Consider the following 17,083-nt stretch of genomic DNA (forward strand, 5'->3'; position numbering starts at 1 on the left):
GCTCTTAACAGGCAGAACGGGAGAATCCTCATTCCTGGGTTATTACTATGCACATCTGAAATTTTAAACCTTCGCATTTTTACCTTTTCCAAAGAACTGTCTCAGAAAAGTAATCACTTTAAGCCAATGCTTATAAAAAGCAAGTCTACCAAAATAAACTTTAAGATTTTTCTGTACAGTTTGGGCTCATTGTTCTTTTGACCACAGGTTTCATTTTTCAAAATAGGCAACTACTCTTGGTTATGGTATCTTTATTCATATTTAAACATTTTTACAAAATAAATAGTTTTACATAGTAAGGAATATGTATGTATTTCTAAGTATTGAGAAGTTGGGTGCTTTCTTTGTTGTTTTTGATTTATTTTTGACAAATGTATTAAGTGTCATACAAAAGAGAAATCTTATTACTCCAAAGAATGAAAGTTAGCAAAACCCAAAGTTAAAAATAAAAAGACCCCTTTTAACTGAGGTGAGAAGTAAATTTAATATAACCATTTAATATAAATTTTGAAATTGAAAAATTTAATATAACAACAAATTTACTCTACGAACAGATTTTGTTCTTGTAGAATTGTTCTTACTCTTTTTTTATAAGAACCGCTTAGCTTTTGAGTTTTTTCCCCCCAAGATTTTAACCTTATATATCATACTTAAGTTTAGGAACAGCTTGAATAATGCATCTTCGATAACCCAAGGGGTACGATTCACTAAGATTTTAAACTACTCTAACTTTCTGGCATTTATTTGAAAATGTTCTTTTTATCCCATATTATTTGTAGCAGCCCCCACAGTGTACCTTAACTGTCTCACAGTTACAACAAAATTACAACTTCAGGTAGACTCTGTATAGGATTCATTGACTGTATAAACCTCTCCCGCCCTTAGGGTCCATGGGGGAAGGCTTGGCCATAGGACTTTAAAAAGGACAAAGGGGTGGGGGGTGAGGGGTGCAAAATACCCAGCTCTTGCAGATTTCCCCAGAGCAGCCTTCTTCACACCCTGTTCCCTTCTCTACAAAGGTATGAATGGAATGGCTTTTCTAGAAAGGGCTTCCATGAACATAAAGGAATTCCTTTCCCTGGGAGGCCCCTTGGAGGGCCCGGCCAGTCTTGAACTGGGTTTATTTCTCAAATCCTTTTGATCTGGCATTTTTGTCAACGGGTTAGGACCCACTACAATTTTTTTTCTTTTTTTGTGAAAGAGAGTCATATTTATTAAAATGCTTCCTCTTCCCCTGCCAGAGCCTCCCAGAAGTCAAGAAATGATATCCCCAGCTTAAATGTGCAGACTCTTAAAGATGGAGGTAACAATATTAGGTTGCCATGGTAACTCCTGTTAACTTTGCACTGAGCTGCCCTGAAGCCGGCTTGCGTAGCAATCTTTCTTCGTGTTCTAGGCTATGAAAATCCCGAGGTTTGTTTAGACAAGGAAGTTTTCCCTAGTACACGTTTCATTTTTCAAGTACACACACACTCATTGTTAAGACCGTTTACGTTATCATTTGCAAGTCTATCATGGTCTTATCTTTTCACAGTAACCTAAACTGCTCCAGAGTTTTCGTGGTTTGTATTTACTCGTGAACACAGCCCCCGATGATTAATAACAAGGGAGACACAAATGCATTTTGTGGTACTTTATTGAAAAATGTCACGTGATATCTGCTCATCAAACCGCAACTTTCAGGAATCCTGGTTTAATGACAGGACTTGTGAGCATAAAAAAATAATACCCCAGGCTTATTTTCTGTGTGCACAAAGAGCTGCTCATGAGGTATCGCTAAGTGCAGTAGGGAGGTGGATGCTTATGACTCAGTCCCTTTGCTGCAGGACAGACTCCAGTTCCTAAATTTGCAAGTGTCACCCCCTGACGCCCTGCTAAGAATGAGGCAGACCCTCAGTGTGACACCAGGTTGGCAAGCAATCATCTCAGATTTTGCAAACAGTCAATTATATATAGGTGCGCTTCGATTCGCCAACGAGGACTTAAAAAGACATTTGTGAAAACTCTTTCCACTCAGAAAGGCGCAGAGTTTCCTGAAAGAAAACCATTTTGGAAACAGGGAGATGAGGGCGTGTTTTAGAGTGTGGAAAAGATTAAAAGACGGTGGTTCCATGCACCAATCCATTTCAGAGGCACGGTGGGATTTTTAAATGGTGAAATCTTGAAGCAAAAATATAAAAGACAAAAATGAAGGGAAGTTTGTTTTTTAAACACTGCTGGTGCTTTATAAAAGGATTTCTGTTCACCTGTTACATACAGGACATGTTCAAGGGTTTTGTTTTTTGCTATGCAGAAAATGCAGGAAATGCTGAAGAAAATGTATACACCATTTTTATACCATCCCTCTAGCGAGCTTTCTTCCACGAGGGCGCAGTCCATTGACAATTTCCCATATTGCACATGCAATTTAACTAACTTTATTAGCATTACTTGTAGCAAACCCGAGCCTAGGGAGTTACAGGTCTTTGTGGGCCACAGGGATGCTGCCTCGTAATCGAACCCGACAGGGTAGCCAGTCGCCTTGGGCACCTCATCATCCAATGTGTCATTCTCAGAAAACACCTGGCTCTCTCTAGCTCTGCATTTAATGCCTATTTCATCTATTCGGAAGGTGCTGTTCTTGGTGGTATCGAGAGTTCATAGGGCTTGGGAGGAAGTGAAAGCTCATGAACGTGCTTGTGGGGCACCCCCACGTGCCTTCACCCCCCCCCCCCCTTGGTCTCGGCTTGATGGTTTGTACTCAGAAAAGGCTTAAATTAAAACGACAACTTCTAATGAGACTCGTGAATGACCTGCAAAGTCAGAGTTGTCGTCGATGCGCGGGACTTCAATCGTCACACCCTGCCTTAAGACGCCAGGAGCGCTGAGTTCCCGAGGCCTCCTCCTTCCGGGGGGGCCACCGCCCGGCGTGTCTCACCGCATGGGGGGGCTCTCCGGGGGTGGGAGCTCCTGCGGTGCCCCGGCGGGACGGCTACTGAGCACCGGGGACGAGGAGAGGCGCGCGAGCCCGATGGCAAGGTGGGGCACCCGAGTCCGCCTCCCGACGGGGTAGTCTGAGGTCACACGCGGGACGCGGACCCCTTGGGGGCCCGGCTCTGGGAGGACAAAGGTCCGGCGGGCCTTTTTCCCCCGGTCTCGGGCCGCGCCGCAGTCCCCTGCACCGGCGTTTGCGGGATCTACGTAAAAATCTAGAAGGCGGCCGCGGAGTTCTAGTAAAATAGTCGTCTCTGCATAAATTAATTTAAACCGTGCGTCTGCAGCTCGCCCCTCGCCACTCGGCTGCGCTCTGGAGAACGGGAGCCCTAGGCCTGGCCTATGGCTTCTCCCTGCGGGCAGCCCAGCGCGACGTCACCTGCCGTTGGTGATGATGACCGAGGCGCCCAGGTAGTGCGGCAGCGGCGCGCCGGGCGGCGAGGCGGCGGCGGGGCCGGGGGGCCGGGGCCGCAGCGCGCCGGCCGCGGTCTCGGGGGCGCCGCCGCAGGCCAGAGCGGGCGCGCCGGGCGCAGCGCCCCCCAGCGGCCCGCGCCGGGCCAGCACGCGGTGGTAGTTGAGCAGCACGAAGGGCAGCTGCGCAGGCGCGCCCGGGGGCTCGGGGGCCGGCGGCGCGCAGCAGTCCGGCGCCGCGCGGGCCAGCGCCAGCCGCGCCCCGTCCCGGGCGGCCTGGCGGGCGGCCTTGGCCGGGCCCAGCGCGGGCTCCTCGCGGTAATGGCCGCAGCTCGGGAAGCTCGGCGGCGGCGGCGGCGGCGGTGGCGGCGGCGGCGGCGGCGCGGTGTCCTCGCCGAACTTGCGCGCGGCGGCGGCGGCGGGCGCTGCGGGGACAGGCGACACGTTAGACGCCCGCGCGGGGGAGGAAGGGGACCTGCCCAAAGCAGCACCAACCCGGCGCATCCGGACGCCGCCACCACCCTCTCGGCCCCCCGCTGCGCGCCCCGGGGTGCCCACCCCCCCCCCGCCGCGGCCGCCTGGGCCCCTTCCCCTCCGCGCCCAGGCCCGCGCTGTCCAGTGCAGGCTGCACACTGCCGCGCTCCGGAGGTCGCGCTGCAGCGCGGAGAGAGACAGGTGGAATTCGCGGAGACCGCTGCTCAGTGTAAATGCCACGTATCCAACAGGTTCTTCCCATGTGGAATCAATACCCTTAAATGACCGAGATACTTGATTTTTTGTTTCTGTCTTCGAAGTGCCGTGCACACCCAGCAGCACCTCTCGGTGCCCGGGCCACGTTTCCGTGCGCGAGAGCTGCACGTGGCTACTGGCTACCATGTTGGACAGCGTTGGTCTGGAGGCTTCCACTGCCTGCCGGGTAAGGTGCCCCCAGCCAACCCTGGTTTTTTTTTTTTTTTTTTTTTTCTCTTTCTCACACCTTTTTTTTGCTGCTTAGCCCTCAGTGGGTGGTAATCACGCCTGCTCCTTTTAGTACTGTCCTAACTAAAGGTCATAACCACCCAAATTAATCAGGTGCCCGCAATCAGTTAGATCCCTATGTTTTTTTTGTTTGTTTTTTTCCTTTAAGACAAACTTTGTCTTCCTTTAATATCAAAGAAGACTAGGAAGTAGATCACGAATTGCCCCCAAATTTGGCTCATTTTTACCAAGGGTCATGACAAATGAGCTCCTTATTAACCTCTTTCACTTTCAAAATAGCAATTTAAAAAATATATATGATACTGTGTGTTGGTTATATCATTGGCCAAACAAAAAGAGTTCTTTCAGATCAATCTCAAGTGAGTAATATTTTCAGCTGTTATCAAACCTCTTAGCTTTGCCTTTCTGGTCATTGGGGGAAATCCCTTCCTTGGTTATTGGAGCGACACGGTGCGCTGTCGGCTGTCTGTCCAAAACTGAGGACTTGGTGGCTCCAAGCACTGGCCCAGACCAGAAGGCAGGTTTGCGTTGCCCTGGTCGCTGGTGTGTTCTTTTCTAAGCCGCCTACTTCGGAAAAACATGTCCTAGTAATCTCCAACATGGTTCGCTTTCTCCTACAATCTACCCCTCTTCTCAGGTTTAGAGAAAAAAATGTGTCTCAGCCTTGTAAAGACAAGAGTCTGAGCAAGAGATTCCCCCAAGCAACCCGAGGAGGAACAGAGCCCTACCTGCTTCCAAAGAGAGAAAGTTAGAGGGGAAGGAGGGGGCTCCAAAAAGCTCTCCTCTTGAGGCAGGTGTTTCTTTTCTGAGTATGTCACATTCACCCTGAATGTAGGAGTCAATGCAGGAAATTCGAACCATCGTGGGCTACCCTCTGAGCAGTAGTTAGTTCTGCATGAAACAGGAGTGTACCTCTCACAGCTACCTCTCAACCCCTACCTACCCTCTGCCTGGGGTTGGTCCAGTGAGCAAACAGGAGTCTGTGTGGGCCTGGGGATGCTGATGGCACATCCACAGAGGACATTTGCTTGTCTGCGACCAGGAAGGGCTGGGGGAGGGGCCATTCCTCTCTCTCTGTTGTTGAACCACTGGTGCTGGCCAATCCCTGGGGTAGTAGGCATATCGCATGGGTTATGATCCCATTTTACAGATGAAGAAACTGAGTCATGGAGTGTTTACGTTATTTGCCCTGGGTTGGTGAGTGACACTTCTGTCTTTGAGCTCAGGAATTTTTACCACGGTTTTCCACACTTTGAAAACTAGCTTGGGAAGCAAACCAGCAGCATCCCATATTCAATTTTGGGTGGAGTGGGAGAGTAGTCTTGTAAAATAACTGCAGTTGCAGCATTCTCAAACCCAGGAGCTGGGTTTGAAAATCACTTTGTCTCCCTCTTGGGGAGCAAATGAGGCCAGGGTTTCTATGGAGGGTGGCTGAACCCCTGGGTTCCTCTGCCCTCTATGCTGTCACCGGTGCCACGAGAGGCACATGGACTCAGTCACCCTGCTTCTCTCCCTCTCGTGAAGCTCCTCTCATTGAGAGCAGGAAAGTGTAGCAACTCCTACTTACAAGCAGAAAAAGGAAAAGTTGGCCCAAAGTGTGAGGATCCTTTTTCCATTTGCCACCCACCGCCAGCACCGCCGTTGTTCACAGTCCTGCCCCCTCCCCTCGTGCAAACATGACCCACCTTCGTAGTTTGGCACAAGGCTGTGCCGAGCAGTGTTCACTGGCGGCTCAGAAAGGCTTTTAGCTGGAGTCGGGCTGCTAGGCACTAGGGGGTTGGCGTAATGCCACTGGCATTCACCACTGGCTGGCAGGGTGCTCAGGAAAAAGCGTGCCACCTCACACGGGGATCCTTGGGGCTGCCCAAATTTGGCCGGCAACATTGGCTTTTTGCTGCTAAAGACGTGAGAGTCCAGAGGGAAGTGTCCATAATGATAGGAGAAGGGCAGGCTGTAGGACGGGGCGTACAAAAGGTCACTGCTTTCTGAATGGAGCTGCTGTTCTGGGGGTGCCAGGGCGTTCGCCGGGGGGCTGGCTCTCCAGTTTCCCAGCTGGCTGCATTCCAGTTTGTCCATTTGGAACGAGCTGTATTGCTGCATGGGAAGGAAGACGGATGAAGGGGCCGGTGAGAGACCCCTCCGGCCTCACCAGACCCCACCCTCTAGGACTTAGTTGCCTCCCTGGGCGCGGCCACAGCAGGGAGGCCCCACTGGGGACAGGTGCACAGCCAACAGTACACAGTGACCCAGTCCCTGTGTGGAAGGAGGTCTCCCAAGCCCAAGCTGACCATATGCCCCCCCCCCCACACACTTTCTACTAGAGGTTACAAACTACACTTGAAAAAAAAAAAAGGAGAGCCTGGGTAACTCAGTCGTTAAGCGACTGCCTTCAGCTCAGGTCATGATCCCAAGGTGCTGGGATCAAGCCCTCCATCGGGCTCCCTGTCCAGTGGTAGCCTGCTTCTCCCTCTACCGCTCCCCCTGCTTGTGTTCCCTCTCTTGCTCGCTCTCTGTCAAATAAATAAATAAAATCTCAAAAAAAAAAAAAAAAAGGTTCTCATTAAAAAATAAATGCTGTGGAAACAATGCTCTAAGCCACCTTAACATGGAACCCAGCAAGCTGATGTGCCTTCCTAATTTAGTCTTTTTTTCCTAGACCTCACGAGCCCTCCCAGATGTTAGTTTCACGTGCCTCTAGGCTGCGTCTCTGCCAAGTGCCGGGGACATCCCCAGGGGACTTGCCCACACTCCACAGGGAAACTTCTGGGCCGGGAGACCCGCTCTGCGGTCAGAGGCTCCGCGTTCTTGGATGAGCTGGTGGTCCTGAGCACCCTCACCCACCCCCGGCCGGGTGCCTGCTGCACCCAGCCCCAGCAGTTCCCCCCGGGGTTACCTGTGGGGGGTAAGGGTTTGTTCTCAGCTTTGTCTTCATCTTCGTGTTTTTGGGTTTAGCTAATTTCCTAGTTTCTTGTGAGGTAGACAAGGCAGTCCTCCAGGAGTCCTGGCACTTGGACGTGGACACCTGGTCCAGGGACAGCTGCAGTTCCTTGTATTCGATCTCCCTGAGAAGCAAGAGCAGGACAAGTCCTGTCCAGCGGGCTGCGGGGGGAGGGCGGCTTCCCTGGCCCCAGCCCCTGAGCCAGTGCGTTCCCGGACCTCCAGCACAGCGGATCACTGAGGTTGGGTGGGACAGGACTTGAGCAGAGAGCAGCCCACCCTCGTGAGAAAAGCCCCCCTGAAGGCTTGGGCAATGCTGTGAGGTCAGTGTTATGTGGCAGGAATAGCGGGGTGGGGGGTGTCACTTGAGCGCTCTTCCATCCTCTAGCTCCCAAACACGTTTCCCAGTGACACGGTGGGCCGTGAGGAAGTGTGTCAGCGCAGAAGGAAAGGGCAGAAGCACTACTTGTCATTCAGTTAGCACCCAGGGAGGCGTGGGTGGGGGACCACCAAGGGTCCAGGAGCCTGACTGTCAGCCTTGCCCATTTCCACAACAGGCGCCAGTTTGTGCCCTGAAGAGCTAACTCGGCAATGTCATGTTCGTGGTTGGAGGGGTGAGGAAGCTACCCGGAGTACCAGCCCACACTTGGCTGCTTAGGAAGAATCATGAAGGGGCCAAAATGCTTTCCTCCCTACAGTTTTGTTAAACTCACCTCTAGTTCTAAAAAATCAAAAACAAAATCAAGAAACCAGCGACCTGGTCATTCTATGAAAGATCTGAGAGCCTAAATCCTTCCTGCTCTAGAGCACACTTGAGGACCTTGTTCCGGGTAGGGCTGGGGGACAGCCTGGACATCAAGTTCAGGGCCAGAGCTGGGTACAGGTGATTTCACATACAGTAGCCATGGTGGGTCCACAGTAATGTATGGTCCCAGGGAGACCCATGTCCTGCTGTGCCTAATGGTCTTGAAAGTATATGCAACTGATGGGGCGCCTGGATGGCTCAGTGGGTTAAAGCCTCTCCCTTCCGTTCAGGTCATGATCCCAGGGTCCAGGGACCGAGCCCTGCATTGGGCTCTCTGCTCAGCAGGGAGCCTGCTTCCTCCTCTCTCTCTCTGCCTGCCTCTCTACCAACTTGTGATCTCTGTCTGTTAAATAAATAAATAAAATCTTAAAAAAATAAAAGTATATGCAACTGAACTTGACCTTCAGGGATTTTTAAAGGGGCCAAACGCTCATCATTATCTGCAATGGGCTGTCTAGAAAGACAGGAAAAGATGTGAGATATCTCCTGTCCCACATGGCAGGAGCAAGCAAGATGACCCCGACATTTGTGGGCACAAAGAGCATAAATTCATATTCCTGGTCCTGGAGGTACATCGCCTATACGTTCTGTGCAAGATGGAGGGCAAGGGCACCTGCCCCCTGCCTCTGCCCCCCCCCCCCCCCCACAGCTGGTCTCTGTGGTCTGATCTTCAGCTGTGTCTGGGGCAGGGCTCCCTTTCCAGCGTTCACCCAATTCCCAGCGCCTGGCTCTCCGTGCTGAGTACAGAAATAGTTTGGCCCTTCCCAAATGAACAGACTGTTCAAATAAAAACAAAACAGGAGACAAATGAACAGTTTTGGAAAGAGAGAGAGAGAGCGATGGTGCTTGTGGAGCGGACTGATGAGGGATGGGAGGAGGAGAGAGCAAGGAAACAAATACGTCTGACTTACGTGAGGACATAATTGACACTCACGATGCAGTGCGGCCGGGACGAGCGGCTGTTGTGCACGACGGTGGCGTAGCTCTGCACCCACACCCAGCCGCCCAGCTTGGACAGCAGCCGGTAGTACTTGGTGGTGACCTGGCCCTTCACCAGCACTGCAAGCACAAGATGACATGAGTCCCGAGGGGCAGTTAGCAGGCCCCAGCTTCGGGGACATCGCCCCCCACAAATAACCCACAGTCCCGGTTCTGGAGCTTTTCGGGGTCAAGGACGCTTCTGAGAATTTGACAAAGGAATGGGCTTTCTCCACAGGAAGGTGCATGCTTGGAAGCACACACACGTGCACACGTACACACACACACACACACATGCATACACACACGCAGGCAAGATTTTTACCTATGGCTTCCAGGGGTCTCAGTAGCACTCCCCTCCCCCATCAAATGTAATAGTCACTGATTTCATTGGGAAAAACAATTAGTCCCCATACAACATTTACACTTGGCAGAGCGATAAAATTGGTTCTGCATTTCGGTTTCCCAAATGCCATGATTATGTTATAATCCCCCAAACCCTTAATCCCCAAAACCCTTAATAGGCACCAGGGGGAGGGGTGGTGTAGTTATTTAAACAAAGTAATAAGTACATTCAACCAAGTGTCAAATTGTTGTTGGTATTTGCTACTCTCCAGAACATGTGTGTATTCACAGAGAGACTACTGTTCTGATGCCTTTTATATTTTCTTCCCATCAGCCCCACTTTTCCTTGGGCCTGTTAATTTCCTATGTTACATATGTAGGAAAAAACTCTGCTTGGCTAGTTTCTTAACACTGGGCCTATAAGCCCATCTTCCACGCATGGGCGCAAACTCCAGACTGCTAAGCCACACTCCCATCCAAAGTCTCTGTACTCATTTCTCTCAGGGCCTGGAGAGCACAGGCTGGAAGGGAAGGAAAGTGCCAAAAGCTCTAGGTGGGCAGTGGAGAGAAGAAAGTCCCAGTTAGCTTTCTCCAGGGACGGGGAGGCCAGCACAAATCTAAAATGCATCCCTTGATGCCCAGGTCATGGCTATAGAGCATTCCTGCTTCTCAAAGCAGGGCTGGCCCTAGGGCCCTAACTAGCAGCCATCTGAACAGGGATTTGGGGAGGTGGCCAAATTCTGTGCTTGCACTAGTTGGCACTGAAGGGACCTCCTGGGGGCTCACAGACACAGAAATTTAGCCCTCGTCTTGTGCCACTAGGCAGAGCCTCCTCACCATCTGCCCAAACACTCCTGGGGTTCTCCACTGCCTTTTGTGGCTTTTCATATTAAGGGTGCCTCTTTATCATCCATTTTAACACCTGCTGTAAAGTACTCTGGTGCAGAAGAAAAAATACTGCAAATATGATAGTCAAAGAACTACAAGCCTTAATATATAAAGAGTTCACATGGATCAATGAAAATATTAAGACCCTAAAAGTAATATGAGAAAAGGACCTGAAAAAACAATTCACCAAAGAATAAAGATAAATGAGAAACAAATGTTCAATGTATTTGCTTAGTTCAAAGCTAGATAACATTCATTAAATTAGCGGACATTTAAAAAGAAACAAATATTGTATGGTTCCATTTATGTGAAATGTCCACAATAGGCACATCTGTAGAGACCAAAAGCAGCTTAGTGGTTGACAGAACTGGGGGTTCAGGAGCACCAGGACTGACTGCTGATGGGTACCAGGGTTCTTCTTGGAATGAAGGAAATGTTCTAGAACTCAGTAAAGAGTTCAGTGCGACAGTTGCATGACATTGTAAATATACGGAAAACCTCCGAAAATGGTTAAAATGGTGAGTTTCATACTATGTGGATTTTATCTCAAAGAAAATAATGAACTGACAATGGGTGATGTCAGCTAATGTATGGTGGGAGGCACTGTCATGCATTGAGAGAAGCATGGATTAGTACAGTCCATCTGGGAAGCAGTTTGATGCTCATATCCACTGACATAATGACTTCAGTTCTAATAATTGATCCTGTTTATAATTCTGGGGAAAAAGGGAGGGGGAGACCTGACTGCCTAAGAATTAGGGAAGATGGTAAATAAATTTTGGAGTACTATGCAGCTATTGGAATACTGATTAATATGAATTCTGTAATATTATGGGGAATGTGTATGGTATAATGATAAGTGAAAATAAGACATTCAAGACCACAGAAATAAGAAAATCATATGAGACTGCTGTGAACAATTACATGCCCACAAATTGAACAACTTAGAAGAAATGGATAATCTGCTAGAAACAAACAATCTATGAAGACTAATGATGAAGAAACAGAAATTCTGAACAGGAATGATTACTATTAAGGAGACTGAATCAGTGATCCAAACCTCCCAACAAACAAAAGTGCAGGATCAGATGACTTCACTGGTGAATTCACCGAATGCTTAAAGGAGAGTTAATATCAATCCTTTTCAAACTCTTTGGAAAATCAGAGGAGGAGGGAACACTTTCAGACATATCTATGAGGCCAGCATATCCCTGATACCAAAACCAGACAAGGGTACCACAAAAAAAGGGGAAATTACAGCCAATATCTCTGATGAACATAGGTGCAAAAATCCTCAACAAAATATTAACAAACTGAATTCAACGATACATTAAAAGGATCACACACCAAGATCAAATGGGATTTACGTCCAGGATGCAAGAATGGTTCAATATCTGCAAATCAATCGGTAGGATACACTGCACTAACTAGGTGAAGGATAAAAATAGATGCAGAAAAAGCATTTGACAAAATTCAACACCCATTTATGATTTAAAAATAAAACCCTCTCAACAAAGTGGGGATATAAATGCCCACTGCACATAATAAAAGCCATTCATGACAAGTTCACAGCTAACACCACACTCAACAGGGGAACACTCTCACCACTTTTATTCAATAGAATCAGAAGTGCTAGCCAAGCACTTAGGTAAGAAAAAGGAGAAATAAATGGCAACCCAGCTGAAAAGGAAGAAGTAAAATTGTCACTATTTGCAGATGATACAGCATATACAGAAGACCCTAAAGACTCCATCAAAAAACTCTTACAACTAATAAATGAATTGAGTAGAGCTTCAGGATATAAAATCAATATACAAAAATCTGTTGAGTTTCTATGCATTAATAATGAACTGTTAGAGAAATTTAAAAAATCCCATTTACAAATTACATCAAACAGAATAAAATACTTAAGAATAAACTTAACTGAGGAGATGAAAGACCCTAAAAACTACAGACATTAATGAAAGAAACTGAAGGAGACAGAAATTAATGCAAAGGTATCCCATGTTCATGGAGTGGAAGAATTCATATAAAATGCCCATACCACCCAGAGCAATCTACAGACTTAATGCAATCCCTATCAAAATTCCAGTGTCATCCTTGGAAAAAAACAGAACAAACAACCCTAAAATTTGTATGGAACCCCCCAAAATTCCCTAAAAGATGAAAAGCAAAAATAAAAAGTGGCATTACATCATAATGAAAAGCTTCTGCACAGCAAAGGAAACCATCAACAACCTACTGAATGGGAGAAAATATTTGCAAATCATATATGTGATAAGGGGTCAATATCCAATATATACAAAGAACTCACACAACTCAGTAGCAAAAATAAATAAATAAAACAGCCCAACTGAAAACTGGGCAGGGGGTCTGAATTGACATTTTCCCAAAGACATACAGGTGGGCAACAGGTACACGAGAAAGTTCATCACATCACTAATTGTCAGGGAAATGCAGATCAGAATCACAGAAGACATCACCCCGCACCTGTTAGAATGACTACTATCAAAAAGACAAGATTTGACAAGTGTTGGCAAGGATGTAGGGAAAAGGGAACCCCTATGCCCTATCAGTAGGAATGTAAATTGGTGCAGCCTCTATGGAAAACAGTAAGGAGATTCCTCAGAAAATTTAAGACAGAGCTACCATCTGATCCAGAAATTCCACTTCTGGGTATTTCTCTGAAGGAAACAGATACTAACTTGAAAAGACATCTGTGCCTGCATGTTCATTGCAGCATTATTTACAAAAGACAAAAAACGAAAGCACCCTAAGTGTCCATCTGTGGATGAACGGATAAAGAAATTGTGGTGTATATATGTACACACACTAAAAAAAGAAGGAAATCCTGCCATTCGGGACAACATGGGTGGACCCGAAAGATATTATGCTCAGTAAGATAAGTCCAAGACAAATACCATGTCACCGCACTTACATGTGCAATCTTAAAAAAAAAAAAAAAAAATAGTTCATAGATGCAGAGAACAGACCGGTGGTTGATGGTTGCCAAGGTGAGGGGTGGCAGGCGAGTGAAATGGGTGAAAGGGGTTAAGAGGTACAAACTTCCAGTTATGAAATATTTATTTCAGTCTTGGAGGGACGCCTGGGTGGCTCAGTCAGTTAAGCATCTGACTTCAGCTCAGGTCATGATCTCAGAGTCCTGGGATCAAACCTGGAGTTGGGCTCCGTGTGCAGGAGAGAGTCTGCTTCTCCTTCTGCCTCTCTCCCCACTAGTGCTCTTGATCTCTCTCTCAAATAAATAAAATCTTTAAAAACATAAAGTAAATAAGTCTGGGTATGTACTGTCTAGCATGGGGACTTTAGTTAATAACACTGTATTATGTATGGAAAGTTGTTAAGGGAGTAGATCTTACAAGCTCTCAAGACAAGAAAAAAAATTATAACTATATACTGTAATGGATGTTAACTAGACTCATTGTGGTCATGTAGCAGCACATACAGATGTCAAATCATGATGTTGTACACCTGAAACATATATAATGTTACATGTCAATTATGTCTCGTTAAAAAAAAAAAAGACAAGATTCAGAAGGGCATAGAGTACCTGTAGGAAAAAGTGCACACACATACACCCCAGCTAACTGTGTGATGTTGGACAAGTTACTAACCCCCCATGGCTCAGTTTCCCATTTAGAACAAGAGGATAATCATATTCTCCACCTTACCCGGCTGCTGGGAGGATAGATAATCTGTCTGAAGCTTTAGAACAGTGGCAAAGACCCACAGCAAGGATTTGATACATATTAACTCTCATTATCTACTGGTCAAATTACAAGTAAGTTTCATTTTCTTCTCAGCTTTTCTTGATAGTCTACATTTCCAACAATAAGGAGGTATTCATTTTTTAATGAAAGTGAACACTTATTTTTCCCATGATTAAGTCATTTGTGTGGGAGTCGGGAAGTGGAAATGTAGCACGAATCAGGCCACAGGCTCCCTACTTAGCCCCAGGACCGCCATCCCACCCAGACGAGGGACAGGACTCTCTGGGACAGGGCAGACACGAGCTCTCTTCTTCCCAGCCTTGGCATGTGCACCTGTGTGGGCTCCCTTGACAGGAGTGAGATTCCATGCTGAAAAATACAGACAGAGGTAGCAGCAAAGAGCTATCTTTCTAATGCTTCTCCTCTTGGGGTTTGCTTTTTTTTTTTTTTTTAAGATTTTATTTATTTATTTGACAGAGAGAGAGAGATCACAAGTAGGCAGAGAGGCAGGCAGTGAGAGAGGGGGAAGCAGGTGCCCCGCTGAGCAGAGAGCCCGATGTGGGGCTTGAACCCAGGACCCTGAGATCATGAGCTGAGCTGAAGGCAGAGGCTTAACCTGCTGAGCCACCCAGGTGCCCCTGGGGTTTGCTATTTTTTTTTTTTAGGATTTTTTTTTTAAATTTATTTTGACAGAGAGAGATCCCAAGTAGAGAGAGAGAGAGAGAGAGAGAGAGAGAGGAAGAAGCAGGCTCCCTGCCTAGCAGAGAGCCCGATGTGGGACTTGATCCCAGGACCCTGAGATCATGACCTGAGCTGAAGGCAGAGGCTCAACCCACTGAGCCACCCAGCCGGCCCTGGGGTTTGATTTTTTAACAGCAAAATCCATGGTTTCTATTTCCAGCTCAGGTTTGCATGCATTTCATGAATGCCACTGTGGGAGCCAGACATCCCTGGAAAGTGGGGCCAACAAATCTTGAGGGTACAGCTTGGACCCCAGGCTGGGTGTCCTGACTCCCTTTCCTCCAAGTGACCACTGTGGGAGGAGAAGGCTGCAGCCTCCAGAAGGGTCTCTGTAGCTATATGTGAAAGGAGAGGTGGAAGGTTAAGGAAGACTCAACCAATTTGCCTTTGGCCCCAAAAGAGATGTGGTAAGATCCAACAAGGGTCCCACATGTGGATTTCCCAAGTGGCCATTCCTTCCTCAACAGAAATGCTTATGAGGCTTCTCAACTTTGAAGTCTGTTCCTAGTGGTATCCATAGCACCCCCGGCAATAAGACTGTATGCTTTTCCTTTTTCCTACCTTGTACTTCATACTTTCCTTCTTTCTTTTCTTTTTTTTTCCCCCCTTCGAGAAAGAGCGAGTGCACATGTGCAGCAGGAAGGGGCAGAGGGAGAAGGAGAGAGAATCCCAAGCGGACTCCATGCTGAGCATGGAGCCCAGTGTGGGGCTCAATCCCACGACCCTGAGATTGGGACCTGGGCTGAAATCAAGAGCCGGACACTTAACCAAATGAGCCACCCAGGCACCCCTATACTTCCCTTACTTCTTACAACATTCCTAAAACCTATCTGTAATCATCTAAGCCAGATATAATAAAGCCAGTTTATCCCAAATATTTCATATTAGGATTCCGATGGCAGAAGTTGCCGAGATTTTATTTCTGACTCTCCCTGCCTCTGCTGGGATGGGGCTTAGACATGGAGACCAAACATAGACACTGAGTTTTTTTGTTCTTCTCTATGACCCATGGTGATAGTCCACGTATCAATCAAAGTTGAAATCCTAGATGCTTAGTCACAACATTCCTCGGTTTGCTCTAGCTCCCCCTCCAGTCCGTCATTCTTAATTGGCTGCCTGAAGGGATCTGGAGGGCTATGAGCTAAGGCCCTGCCTGGAGGTGAGGGACAGGGCCAGGCTGGAGACTCCCCTAAGCTGTGAGCTCTGGGGGCAGAGGTCTTGGCTCTGGAGCTTCCAAAACATAATATCCCCAACATCATGGTCCAAGATGTTTCCGAAATCAGGGTGGCCCATGCTGGCATGGAGGCCAGTGGTCGTGATTTTCTGAGGCCACTTTGGGGTGGAGATTCTGGTTCCGTGAATTTGCTATCCAGAAAAGTAGGTGGCCTGCCCGGTTCCTCTGGAATTCCTCGTGAAGGCACAACTAGGCCTCTCGGCCTCTGAGAGGACAGTAAGCCTTGGCCTGGAGCACAATTTCTATTTGGTTTTGAATATGAAGAGCTGAAGAGGACACCAGAAATGCCTGTCTTGATTGACTAGTGTTCCCCCAAAAGATATGTTCTGCCTTCTGACCCAAGGAACCTACAAATGTGACCATATTTGGGAAAAGGGTCTCTGCAGGTGTCATCGTTAAAGATCTCAAGACGACATTGTTCTGGAATGGGGTGGGCTTTACCTCGACACAAATGCCCCTCTAAGACAGAAGAGGAGAAGATATACACCAGCGGAGGGGTTGTGGGGGAAAGCAGCCAAGGCAGAGAGTGGAGGGATGGACCCTTTCAGCAGCAGATGCTGAAAGAGGCAGGAAGGATCCTCCCTTGAGGCCCCAAAGGGAGCCCAGCCTGCCAACACATTCACTTTGGACTTCTGGTCCCCAAAACTGTGCACGAGTGCATTTCCGTCATGTTCAGCCCCCGCCAGGATAACACCCTCCATGGGAAAACGGGTGAGTGTGATCCCCGTGCTTCTCCTGCTCTTATCCTCTGGGCTGGCTTGGCCTCGGGGGAGTGGTCGGTGAGACTCAAGAAAGCCCCATGAAGGGGGCGTGCACGTTCCCCACACAATACCCTGCTCCACGCTGAGGGTAGGATGGGTAGGACAACACAGAAGCACCTTCAGGAAGAATGTCCCCAAGAGCCACATTGTGGCACCGACCACCGAAGCTGGGCTGAGACTGACCCATCTGTATCCCAAAGGTACAGTCTACATGTCTAGATGTCCCAAACTGCTTCCAGGGATCAGGACGACACGTGGATCATGCTGCACTTTCTAGGATTCTGTACTGCTCCATCGCTCGTGG

At 48.0% G+C, this 17,083-nt stretch overlaps 1 protein-coding gene across 1 annotated transcript in view; it reads right to left on the reverse strand.

Annotated features, from left to right (window-relative positions):
* Window positions 1-1,619: 1,619 nt before the first annotated feature.
* Window positions 1,620-17,083, reverse strand: part of SIM2 (SIM bHLH transcription factor 2) — a 53,170-nt gene continuing 37,706 nt past the window's right edge. Inside the window, exons 8-11 of the mRNA XM_047720030.1 lie at window positions 9,016-9,163; window positions 7,256-7,424; window positions 6,048-6,456; window positions 1,620-3,809 (exon numbers count right to left, since the gene is read on the reverse strand). Coding sequence (XP_047575986.1) covers window positions 3,349-3,809; window positions 6,048-6,456; window positions 7,256-7,424; window positions 9,016-9,163 — 1,187 coding nt within the window. The 3' untranslated portion in view covers window positions 1,620-3,348. The remainder of the gene's footprint in view (window positions 3,810-6,047; window positions 6,457-7,255; window positions 7,425-9,015; window positions 9,164-17,083) is intronic.

Source organism: Lutra lutra, chromosome 1, assembly GCF_902655055.1.
Source record: "Lutra lutra chromosome 1, mLutLut1.2, whole genome shotgun sequence".
Classification (NCBI taxonomy): Eukaryota; Metazoa; Chordata; class Mammalia; order Carnivora; family Mustelidae; genus Lutra; species Lutra lutra.